This window comes from Octodon degus, unplaced genomic scaffold (assembly GCF_000260255.1).
Source record: "Octodon degus isolate 3935 unplaced genomic scaffold, OctDeg1.0 scaffold00230, whole genome shotgun sequence".
Classification (NCBI taxonomy): Eukaryota; Metazoa; Chordata; class Mammalia; order Rodentia; family Octodontidae; genus Octodon; species Octodon degus.
The window spans coordinates 2,887,411-2,899,810 of record NW_004524806.1 but is presented as its reverse complement, the minus strand read 5'-3'; the positions used below and the strand labels follow the sequence as shown (position 1 = coordinate 2,899,810).

The following is a 12,400-nucleotide window of genomic DNA, read 5'->3' as shown; positions in this document are numbered from 1 at the left end:
CAGTTGCCTGCAGCACTTTGCCTTGAGATTTTTTTTTTAATTATTTATTTTTATTTATTACATTTATTTATTGTGTGTGTGTGTGGCCAGCTCAGCCCACCAGGGGGTGGGGCTGGCTGGCATGTGGTGCTGGGGGATCGAACCGCAGTCCCTGTACTTTAGACCACTGAGCCATCTCTCCAGCCCTTTTTTTTTGAGACAGGTTCTCATTAAGCCATTAAGTTGTCTAGGCTGGGCTTTAACTTGCGATCCTCCTGCCTCAGCCTCCCAGAGTGTTGCAGTTATAGGTACATGCCACCACACATAGCTCTAGAATATTGACTTGTTCATCACATCAATGAGAGGACAAGCTTTTACTTACTGTTCCGCTTGCCTTCAGAATAGTACTTTTCCAACTGGAAATCGCTGCCCCAGAGGGACTCTGACAATCCTGAGTGCCTGAAATTGTATGTCTTGTCAGATTCTCAAGGCAGTTACCTAATAAAAGCTGAGGACCTCTAACCTAACCTGGAAAATCTGAGGGATCCATGAGCCTTAATTAAAAATGAACCATCTAAAGTGTGCAAGGGAGCACATGTCTGTAATCCCAGCACTTGGGAGGGTGAGGCAGGAGGATCACCACAAGTTTGAGGCCAGTCAGAGCTACATCATGAGTTCAAGGCCAGCCTGAACTACAGGTGAGACCCTGTCTCAAAAACAAAATAAGAACCATACAGACTCTACAGTTGCAGTGACTCCATTTTCATGGGGCCTGAGCCTCTGATGAGTCCTTTCTTTGTTTCTGATGGCAGAATATCTTATTAGGCAAAGCCACCTCAATCTAAAGAGACCGATGGCCTAGTCCTTCAGCATGGCTCTGAAGTGTGCAACCTCTGGTTGCCAAGGTACTGTTGTCTAGACAAATAGAGAAAGCTTCACTCTTTGCAGAAAGACTACTGGCCCTTTAGGGCCTCTGGAATAGAGAAAACAGGTGACTGATCCTAGAGTGTGGTGTATGTACCATTGGTCTCAGTTGTGCATTTTTTCCAGAGTCAGGAAAGGGGAAAGGTAAAGTTTTAAGTTACATACACAGGTGGGTTTTTTTTGTGTTTTTTCTTGCTGGGAAAAGTAGAGGGGACCAGCATAGGGAAAGGACAGAGCCAGCATTTTTGTCTTCATGCCTAGTTCTCTTGAAGTGGTGTTTTACTGAAATGGAACAGCTTTTCAGAGAAACAGGGGTAGATGAAAAGCAAGTCTGTTCCACTGCCAAGGCTGGGAAGTTCTCTCTGCCAGCTGCAGGCCCATTTCGTATTTCCTCCTCTTGGAGGAAACGACTGCTAACAGCTCTTGTCTGCTATCCTACTAAATACCTTCCATCGCTTGGGAAGTGTCACACTTCCCTAGTAAACAGGGCACATACACACACAGATACATTTAGAGGAATGGTGTGTGTCACTCAGTGTGTGCTGGAAGGAAGTCTAAAACTGTCAAGCGCATCACAGAATTTGAGGAAAACTTTCTCTCTAAGGCATTGTCATTATCAAAGAGAACGTGTAAGTGTAAATAGACAAGTAGTAAAGCCAAAAACATGTATTTCACATATATCATAATGTAGGGATCCATTCGTCTTACTGCAAATGGCTTTACCGAGGGAGGCTTGGCCACAGGAATGAGAGACAAGAAGACAAAAGCTGGGCTAGGTGGTCACTAGTCTGCCTGATGGGCAAGACTAACTCAATGCGCAACAAAATGATCCTTTATTTATACTTTTGCAAAGTTTGTAAAGTATGACACAAGGTTGCCTAGCGACTAATAGCCAAACTTAACCAGACAGGATGTTTGTCTCAGGAGTGAGGTACTTTGTTTGCTTTGTCCCATCTATACATACTTGATCAATTTCCTAGCTTTCTGCAGCTCTCAGCATAGTAACAAAAATGTTACAAACTACCTACAAACTATTCTGGAACTTACTTTTCCGGATTTAAGAACTGTTGTAGGTCAACCTTCCCCACACCCCTAGACCTGGAGCTAAACTCTTGTCTATTTGAGACAGGGTCTAAACTCATGCAATTCAGGCTGGCCTTTAGCTCTCTTTGAGGCCAAGCTGGTCTTGAACTCACAACGATCCTCCTGCCTCAGCTTCCTGAGTGCTGGGATTATAGGCACATGCCACCATGCCTGGCTCCGTTAAAATTTTTTTTTTTTTTTTAATTTATTTATTTTATTTTTGTGTGTGTGTCCAGCTCAGCCCACCAGGGGGCGGTGCTGGCTGGCATGTGGTGCTGGGGGATTGAACCACGGTCCACGTGTTTTGCTAAGCTTGTTCTAAGTAGGTGCTTTAGACCACTGAGCCATCTCACCAGCCCCTCCGTTAAAATTTTTAAAAAATTATTTTTTATTTAATTTTTATAGTACTGGAGACTCAACTAAGGTCTTCACATTGAACTACAGCCCCAGTTTTTTTTTTTTTGAGACAAGTTCTCACTAACTTAGCCAAACTGCCCAAGCTGGCCTCAAACTTGCAGTCCTCTTGACAGCCTCTCAGAATGCTAGGATTATAGATGTGAAAATCAGCATAGTGTTCTATATAAGGATTACAGCATAAGTTGTTTAAGCAACTCCCCTTTGATACATTGGGTTTTCCTGGCCTTTCATTATTAGAAGCAGGTCTGCAATGACCACTCCTATCCCCTTATCTTTACTGGAATAAATTCCTCGTTCACAGAGTTTGCACATTTTACCTTTTCTCAGCACCTGAACAAGGCTGGGCTTCCCCAGGCCCAAGTCAGTCAAGAAAAAGGGCAGGAATGCACAACAGAGAAAAGTCTAGCTTCATCATTTTCTCACTAAGTGACAAAAGAGACTTTATTTTTATCATATATAAACTGAAACTAATGCCAAACTCGAGTTGTGAGCAAGAATGAGATTATATATAGATTACCAAACCAGTGCTGCAACACATTAAATAGCTATTACTGTAATTACTATTATTATAACTACTGCTGCTGCTGCTGCTGTGATTCCATTCCCCTTTTCCATAGGCCAGTTCAAGTGCTACTTGTTTTTTATTTTTATTTTCTGGGCCATGCTGGCCTGGCATGTGGTGTTGGGGATCGAACTGAAGTCCCTTGGGCCTGCCTAAGCTTGCCTAAACAGGTGCTTTAGACCACTGAGCTATCTCACTGACCCTCAGGCACTACTTGTGTGAAAAGCCACAATTTTGGTCCAAGGAATCCTATTCTTCTAAACTGTTACAGATATTACTGCCTCTGGCAGTTACCTGGCACATCACATATTCTGTCTCATATGATTTTCACTTGAACATCTTGTCATTGCAGCTAGATTAAATTTTAGAAGGCCAAGAACTGGATATGGTTTCAGCTCCATAGTGTCAGCGCCAAGCCCTGGCCAAGCTTCATGGGCTTACTTCCCTGCTGCCTTGTTCAGCCAATAAAAATTGCTATGTTTGTGTGCTCTGTCAGAGCCACCTGAATGTCTGGTCTTCTGCCTCCCTGTAGATGTCCTGCGGTTTGATAACACCTACAGCTTCATTCATGCCAAGAAGGTCAGTTTCACTGTGGAGGTCCTGCTTCCAGACAAAGCCTCAGAAGAGAAGATGAATCAGCTGGGGGCAGAAACCTCAAAATAATGCCTTCTTCTCCAGCGGATCTGGCCCTTCAATGTTGGTTTCCCTGTAGCAGTCATTTTCCACAGGCCGGCAGCCCAAAGAAACTGGGCTGGAAAGAAGACTTCTGGTCGGATCTGGGAGCTTTTGCATCAGGGTTAGGAAGAGGGAGACTCCTTGCTTCTCAAATTACCAGGGAGTCTTTAAGGGCTGGTCATTGTGATGGGATCTATCTGTCCTGAAAACCTTGTCAACTTTACCTTTCCAGTGTCAGCCAAGACAGGGAGAGGGATGCCACTGGGCAACAGCAGGGAAGAAATTAGAAAAGGGGGAGCGATTGGGACCTAACACTTCAGGGAAGCCCAATGCAGAAGAGAAACCAGCTCCCAAAGGAACATGGAAGTTCAGATAGTAATCCCGTAGCTGGTTGCTAAGAGTTAAGGTGGGGACTGGAAGCTCTTCCCTTTTTTTAAATCATCCAGGCTGCTGGTGTCTTGTAGCTGTTACCAAGTCTCAGGAGGGACCCAAGTCCACACAGATCTTCCCGCTGGAAGGTAGCCAGGCATGCCTTTTTCTCTCACCTTGAGAACTTCAGCAGCTCCTGGGCTCTTTTAATTACTAATGATTGTTAAAGAATCAGGGCTTCCGGGGGAATGTTACCTAGCCACTGCTCCTGTACAACACCCCCCCCCCATCAAACAACAAAAAGTACAAGGGTAGTTATCTCTGGGGCCCTCGGTTCATGGAAGGGCCTAGGAGGTAGGAGGTTGGGGATGGAAATGAGTCCTACCTCTCACCCCCTCTTCAGTGCCACTAGCCTCTAAGTAACCTTCCTTGTGAGCAACCTAGATAAAAATGACGAATGGGATCGAGGCATTAGCACTCAGACTCAAGCGGTGCCCGCCAACTGGCTTCCTGCGTGACCTGCACAAGGCCCTGGCAGCCCATCTTTGTGGGAGGCGTGTAAGCAGGCGCCGTAGGTTCCTAGTGCCTGTGAGCGTTAAGTGGCCAGGCGGTGCTGGTGACCGCTAAGGCGGCCAAAGATCCCGGAAGCATCTTGAAGAGCTAGGGGTCCGGGACGGTCGCAACCCTTAACCCGGCAGCTCTCGGGTTCCTTCAACTCGGCAAGCAGCTCCAAGCCCAGGCCAGTCCTGGAGAGCTTTTAAGCAGAGGGAGCGCAGGGCTGGAGCTAGCGCGGACTACAGGGAGCAAAGGCCACACAGGCGGCCGAAGCCAGATCACTTGGAAGTCCTGGCTTTGGTTTACAATGCTCTGTTAGCAAAATTAACCAACGAATAAAGCAACCTCCAGTGCACAAGGAGCGGAATTCAATGTTCCTTATCCCTTTATGTAAGTCCCAAACTCCTGCTGGGGGTAGGGTGGGGGCGGGTGATAGCTTACCGTCAAAGAAACGCATGCGCAGCTCTCTGCTGCTCTCTTCTCGCGTGAGTTTTCCCGAGAGGCCCAATTATCAACTTGCGTTCCTGTCGGGCCGTCATCCGCCATCTTTGTTCAGGGCGTGAAACTTCCTCCTGACCGCCTTCATGGAGAGGGCGGAGGCCCCGCCCCACTGAGCTTGTCAAAACCCGCCTACTGGTTCGAGTGCAACAGCACGTGTGAGTCACTGCAGCTGCGGTGGGCCCGAAGTAGGAGGAAGGCTAAGGAGCGGCAGTCACGTGGTGTTAGGGACCGTCTTCTAATTCCGCACCGTCACTGCCACTTTCAGGGGCTGGGGACAGTTCCCTTCTCTGCCTCCCCCACTGAGCCCAGTCCCCGCGAGATTACCGCTGACCCAGACAGCCCAAGACCTTACCGGCACACAGGCACTTATGGCTGAAAACAGTGGCTTCAATAAAAGAGTTGGTATTTATTTTCCTCGTCTCTAATGATGATAAAAGCTAATTCTTAAAGAATTTCTACCAAGTACCACACAAAATTCCTGCTCATCTTCTTTGTTGCAAAATTAAGGGCACAATAAATCCAAGACACAAGAGAGCCTGGTTACAAGTCAGGGCTCAGTAAAGATTGATTATTCTCTGGGCTTTTACAGACCTAGAAATGGATTTAGGAAGACTAACAGCTAATAAGTGATGCAACTAGGATTCAAACCCAAGACTCGGGCCAGAGAGATGGCTCAGTGGAATAAACACTTCCGTGGCAAGCGCAAGGGCCTGAGTTCAATCCCCGGTTCCACCAAAAAAAACCCAAAAACGAAAAAACAAAAAAACAAAAAACACCCAAAGACTGCCTGTCTCCAGGGACCACACTGTCCTCTCATTATTGTCCCAAAGGGTTCACCGAATTGTAGCAAAGTTCTCTCATTGCTGGTCCTTCTACTAACCCCAGTGCCCCTGTGTTCTGCTCATTTCACAGGAGTCTTTTCACCCATTGTTCATTCATTCATTCATTCATTCATTCATTCATTCATTCATTCATTCATAATTCAATGTCCTGTTCCCAAGAAGCTCCATTCAGAGATCTTGCCCATTCAGTTAGATGGAGTGCTTAGGAGACAAATGTGTCACCTGTTGAGCAGGGACTCCAGAGTCCAGACACCCAGCTCTCTAGGGCACTCAACATCGTACTCTTCCACCTTCATTTACTGAGTTGGCCTTAAGAGCTAGTGGTAAGATTCAAATCCCAGCATCACCACTTAGATGGGCACACTGGTCAGCCAAAACTTCCAGAGAGCTGAGCACGTGAATGTTGTATGACCTTGAGCAAGGGACTCACCTCTGTGCCTCTAGTTCCTTTTCTGTAAAATGGTCCCACGATGGTGGGAAGGTTTAAGGAATTAAGCCTTCTAGAGTCCATAGGAAGCTCAGTAAATAATGACTTATAATTAGTCTTTGCCACTACCCCAGGGAGTGGACACTAAAGGCCTCTTTGCCCCCATTTTACCCATGACCCAAGTGAGGTGCAGAAAAATAAGCAGATTTTGGCTTGAGGTCACTTAGCCATGAAGTGTTGCAACCTCCAATTAGAATACTGGCGTCTTTTGCTCCCAAAATTACAGTCAGCCCGGGGGGGGGGGGGGGGGGGAGAAAAAAAAGAAAAAAAACAGAGCCTGCTGGGAGAGGGGCTTGGGTGCGCGGGCAATTTGCAGACGCTCCCTTCCGGCGGAGATTGCCCCCGCTGTCCTTCAGACTTAGCCCTGCGGCAGGTCCAGTCCCGGGCGGGCGGGCGGACCTTAGTGCTAGTGAAGGTGAAGGCAGTAGCAGAAGCAGTTGCCAGCTGCAGTGGCCCGGCCGCGGCGGGAGCGTCATGTCAGAACCGCAGTCGCGTGGCGCAGAGCGCGACCTCTACCGGGACACGTGGGTGCGATACCTGGGTGAGCGCAGAGTGACTGGCGCGGAGACCCGTGGGGGAGGATGGGGGAGGACGGGGGAGTCGTCGTCTCCAGATGCCTGTGCTGGAGGAGGTGAGGGATGGTCTTGGTTCTCTTTCTTCTCTGGCCAGAGGCTAGCTGGGCTAAGAGAAGGCTAGGGACTTGGCCAAGGTCGCACAACTTTTGTGGGCTCAGCTCTGTCTGGGTTCTCCGCTGGCCAGTTCTCCAAGGATGGGTTCACCTGCACTCACTGGTGCTATGTGAGGCTGTTTCCTCCTCTACAGACATCGCTGAACAGGACGGCCTTCCTCACCCTGTGGTGGTAGTAAGGTGGGGCGAGATAAGGCACAGAAAGGCCTGGCACTCGGGGGTGTCTGGGCAGTGGGGAGGCCCCTAATCGGTCTCTGGCTGCCTGGTCCCCCAGTTCAGTCGCCCAGAACCCAGGCTGGGAAGCACAGCTGGGGAGCCTTGATGGTGGTGACTGCGTGCTCAGCCCTCCCACTACCTCCCTCCAGGTAGTTCACAGCCAGGAAGTGCAGGCTCAGAAAGGTAAGGTCACTTGGTTGAGGTCACTCAGATGCTGTGCGGCAGTGTACAATTAGAACCATCTTTCTCTAGCGCCCTGGCTTGTGGAAAAACCATAGAGAATTAAATGTCTCCTCTCTCCAGGCTATGCCAATGAGGTGGGGGAGGCATTCCGCTCCCTGGTCCCAGCCGCTGTGGTGTGGCTGAGCTACGGTGTGTCCAGCTCTTATGTGCTGGCTGATGCCATTGACAAAGGCAAGAAGGCAGGAGAGGTGAGTGTTAGTTTACCTTCCCAACCCCCACCTCAGTGCCCTTTGGGTGTGGCTCAGTGTGCAGCCTTATGTGTGCCAAAGTCCCTATGGGATAGTCACATCCCCACCCCCTCGCCCAATGGACTCCATACTCCAGTTCGGGTTACTGCATCTCCATGCCCCCACCCTTTCCTGAAGGTGGTGGTCTATATGTCCCTGTGGTACCATCCAAAACCCAAAACTAGGGCAGTTCCTTCCACCCACATGTTCCCTCCCCACTGGCCACTTCCCCCTCTCTGGTCCAGTTTTATCATTTTGTCTGCAAGGTTTTCTGCCTCTTCCTCCACTAGATTAAGTGTCTGTGCCCACCAGGTGCCAAGCCCCGAAGCCAGTCGCAGCACCAGGATGACCATAGCTGTAGTGGATACCTTTGTGTGGCAGGCTCTAGCCTCTGTGGCTATCCCAGGCTTCACCATCAACCGTATATGTGCCACCTCTCTCTATGTCCTGGGCACTGCCACCCGCTGGCCTCTGGCTGTTCGCAAGTGGACCACCACCGCACTTGGGCTTCTGGCCATTCCCGTCATCATCCACCCCATCGACAGGTGGGTATGCTTTTTGCTTCAGGGGTCACCTACTCTCCAAGAAGCTAGGCTGAATGAGGTTTGAGGCACAGGATTGTCCTTGGCTGTGAGTGTGTCCCTCATGTGTTAGAACTTAACTCCATGCCACAGTGTTGGGAGGTGGGGCCTAGTGGGAGGTTATCTGGGTTTCAGAGGCAGAGCCCTTGTGAATGAATGAATGAGCAAATGAATGAACCAATGAATGAATGATTGAATGCCTTTCTCATGTTTTCTGGCCCCTGGGTGTCCCCAACTCCACTTTCTATGGTAAGCCTAAGAGGCATGAGGACATCACTGGAAGGTGTGAAGATACTGGGTGGTGGTGGCAGCAGGGGCAGGACTGGCACTCAGGTCTCCTAAGATAGAAAGGATAGTCTGTGACCTTGTCATGTAATCGGTCAGGTACTTTGGCAATAAAGGAGGAGGGGTGCCTTGAGGGAATGGGACAGAGGACAAGTGAATTTCCAGAAAGTCTAGTGTTGTGAAACAACCAGAAGCAGGCAAGAACAGTTGAGTGTATGGGGTTTCCAGGAGGTATTGGTGACAGGAGCCCAGCTCAAACTTAATGGGTAAATGAAAGGAATAAAGGCTAGGGTGGTGGGTTTGATCCCAGTAATGCATGCTGTGCCAGCCTGGCCCCTATACCAAATAAATAAATTAAAGGCTAGCGTGGGATCATTTTCAGGCATGCTTAAATCTAGCTATCCAAATGATGTCACTGGGAATCTGGGTCTCCGCATCATGCTCCCCTTCTGTACATCCTAACTCACTCGTTGCTTCACTCACTTTCCCCTTGGAGTAGGGATGGCCCTCAGCAGCTCCCAGCTTCCATCCCACCAGTTTACCAGTCCTATCAGGAGCTTTTTTTTTTTTTAAAAAATATTTATTTATTTTTATTTATTACATTTATTTATTGTGTGTGTGGCCAGCTCAGCCCACCAGGGGGCGGGTCTGGCTGGCATGTGGTGCTGGGGATCGAACCGCGGTCCCTGTGCTTTGCCAAGCTTGTTTCAAGTAGGTGCTTTAGACCACTGAGCCATCTCTCCAGCCCCTAGGAGCTTTTTAATAGTGATAGCAAAAAGCCCAAGGAAAGATGACATTGGTTCATCCAGACTGGATGCCCAGCTGTGGGCCATTTTTCCTTTTCTGATTGACCAGGCTTGAGGCATGTGTCTGCTCTTAGAACTAGAGAGGGGTGTTGATCCAGCTAGACCAATGTAGAGTAGTAGGTGGAGGCTCTCTCTGAGATAATGTAACTTCTCCTGAGGCCTAGAATAAGTCCTTTGCCCTCTTTTTGCCTTGCTGTCTTCTACCAGATAAAGAAAAGAAAGATGAAAAAAAAAAAAAAAAAAAGAAAAGAAAGATGGCTGTTATTCTGGAGATGTGAAAGTGGCTTTCCTAAATAGCCCAAAGTGGGAGGAGCCTGTGGCCAAGAGCTCTCCCACAGCCCTGGTCTTCTGGCTTTTAATCCCTCATTAGCACCCCTAGGCTACCTGCTCACCACTGGTACCCTCTTTACAGGTCCGTGGACTTCCTCCTGGACTCCAGCCTGCGCAAGCTCTACCCCTCGGTGGGGAAGCCCAGCTCCTCCTGACTCAGCCTGGGCTGTGGTCCAGGGAGTGTGGATGCCTGGTTTCCTGGAGTCCCTGGCCCTGGATCCTGCCTATATTTAAGCTGGACAGAAGCTTACAGATAAAGATCTCAAGGAGCAGTGACTGTAGCAGGACCTGACCCCATCAACTCCCATGGAATCTATTGTACTGAGCAGAGTGGACCTTGGTGGTCTGGCTCTGTCTTTTGATGACAAAGTTAATCCTCCCATGGAGGATAAGCAGACTGGGTCCCAGAAAAAGCAAGGAATAGGCCCAAGATAATTTGACAAGCTGGGTACCAGGATGCCCTGCTGCTCAGAGAGCCACTTCATGGCAACGTGGCTGGATGACAGCAGATACTCAGGGAGAAACATAGGAGTGCAGTAGCCAGGAACCTCAGGACAGATTCTCCAGCCATCCTATCCCTGGCGCAGGGGCTGCTGGGGCCTAGCTGAAAGGCAGGACAGTCCTGAGCCAGGTGCTGGCTAGGCCAATAAATTCTTAAGAAGTTGAGTTCTTCTTTTCTGTGGGGGAGAAACAGACTGGCGGTAGAGGCAGAACTTCACCTGGAGGAGGCAGACTGTGGGACGAGTGGGCTGTAGTCAGGGGATTGCTTCCTGGACCTGCAAGAATAGGTAGGGAAAAGCAAGGGAGTTTCCCTCAAGGAGGGACCAGTGTATCACCAGGTCCAGTCAAGAGAAACACTAGAACCAAGGAAACAAAATGTACACAAGGGCTGAAATAAAGGTTTGGGTGTTGAGGTGAGAAGGGTGTCATGAAAGGGGCAGTGGGGTGTCACCCAGATCACCAAGGGCCTATGGGCTATGGTAAAAGGTCTAGACTCTTGTGCTGGACTTTTTTTTCCCTTTGGCGGAACCAGGGATTGAACTCGGGTCCTTGCGTTTGCCAGGCAGGTGTTTATTCTACTGAGCCATCTCCCCAGCCCCTGTGCTGGATTATTTAAGAAGTGGTTGGCCAGAAAACAAACCTTGGAAAGGGTTGTCTTAGTCTTTTCTGTGGCTATCATAAAAGACTTGAGACTCAATAATTTGTTAGGAATAAAGGTTCATTTGGCACCAGCATCTTCACAGCTTTAGGTAAGGGCCTCATGCCTCTTTGGCTCACCACAGAAAGTAGAGTTGGTTGTGTGCAGAGACCAGAAAGGGGTGTTGCATTCTCACGAGAAAGGGATTCATTCATTCATTCATCCACTCATTCACAAGGGCTCTGCCTCTGAGACCCAGACATCTCCCACTTGGTCCCACCTCCCAATACTGTAGCATGGAGGAGTTAAGTTTCAACACATGGAATTTGGGGGACACACTCAAACCAGAGCAAGGGACAAGCTGGTGGTTCCTCCCACCATCCAGGCCTGAAGAGATGGGTGGGGGAGATGTGGCAGAATGCTGGGGACAGAAGCTGTAAGAATGAATGGGATCAGTTGGGGAGGAGAGGAGGCCTTCAGCCCAAGCACTGAGTGCTGGGCAGCAGCCAAATAAGTGGGAAGAAATCCAGAGGGCAGGCTCCAGCCAGGTAGGGGTCATGGCCAAAAGCCACTTCGTCTCTTTAGCTGGTTGCTTTGGGGGAAGGACAAGCAGACCAAGCCTGAGTCTTTCATGTGACTATGCTTTGAGGTCTCTTCCAGGTCACTTGGCTTCTCTGATCCTTAGAATTTAGATGCAGAAAAGAGGGCTGGTGCTCCAACTACCAACTTCCTGCAGCAGCAGGAGAGCCAGGGCAGTGGGGTCCTGGTAACTGCTTAACTGTTGGCTTCCTCGGTCAGGGGAATCTGACCTGTTGATGCTCCTGGTGTAATTGCTCCTGACATGGTCTTTGAAAAGCACCTGGGCGAAGCTGAAACACAATGCCAGTGGCACACTGTGATGTGTGATTCCCAGCAGACAGTGCAGCAGGGTCCTCTTACTCAGGGGATACTTAAAAAAATTTTTTTTTGATTCATTGATCTGTTTTTATTATTTATTTATTTATTTGATATAGGGTCTTGCTATGCAGCTCAGACTTGTAGTGATCCTCCTGTCTCAGCCTCCCCAAGGTTGGGATTATGGTGTGAGCCACTACAGCTGATTTCAGTGGCTGGCTCTGTGCATGGCCAGCATGTCATGCGGTACTGGAGGTCAAACTTGGGTCCCTGTGCTTGACAGGCAGGCACTTAGACTGCCAAGCTGTCTCCACAGCCCCTCAGGGGAGACTTTTTTTTCCCCATAATTTTATTGAGAAACAAATAGCAATGAGACAGTTTCAAACCAAATTGGTAGGATGGTTTCAATAATTAACATATTGCATACATTCTTCCTAATGGTTATTTGCTGTACAAGATGCGGACATGATATCCTATTTACAAAAACTATTAGAACAAATTCCTCTATTCATTAAGAGAATGTAACTATATATCTATCCTAACCATTTTGAATACACAGATACAAAATGGACATTCATCTGTATCCCCTTTTTTGTTT

The 12,400-nt window shown here is 48.7% G+C and overlaps 2 protein-coding genes across 2 annotated transcripts in view; both read left to right on the top strand.

Annotated features, from left to right (window-relative positions):
• The window catches only part of Sec14l2 (SEC14 like lipid binding 2), a 23,001-nt gene extending 19,348 nt beyond the window's left edge, over positions 1–3,653 (top strand). Inside the window, exon 12 of the mRNA XM_004645532.3 lies at positions 3,498–3,653. Coding sequence (XP_004645589.1) covers positions 3,498–3,628 — 131 coding nt within the window. The 3' untranslated portion in view covers positions 3,629–3,653. The remainder of the gene's footprint in view (positions 1–3,497) is intronic.
• Positions 3,654–6,748: 3,095 nt separating this feature from the next.
• On the top strand, positions 6,749–10,436 carry Mtfp1 (mitochondrial fission process 1). Its single transcript, XM_004645531.2, has 4 exons — positions 6,749–6,935; positions 7,602–7,729; positions 8,081–8,313; positions 9,853–10,436. The coding sequence occupies exons 1-4, from the start codon at positions 6,869–6,871 to the stop codon at positions 9,923–9,925; spliced, it is 501 nt and encodes a 166-aa protein (XP_004645588.1). The 5' UTR covers positions 6,749–6,868; the 3' UTR covers positions 9,926–10,436.
• Positions 10,437–12,400: the final 1,964 nt, after the last annotated feature.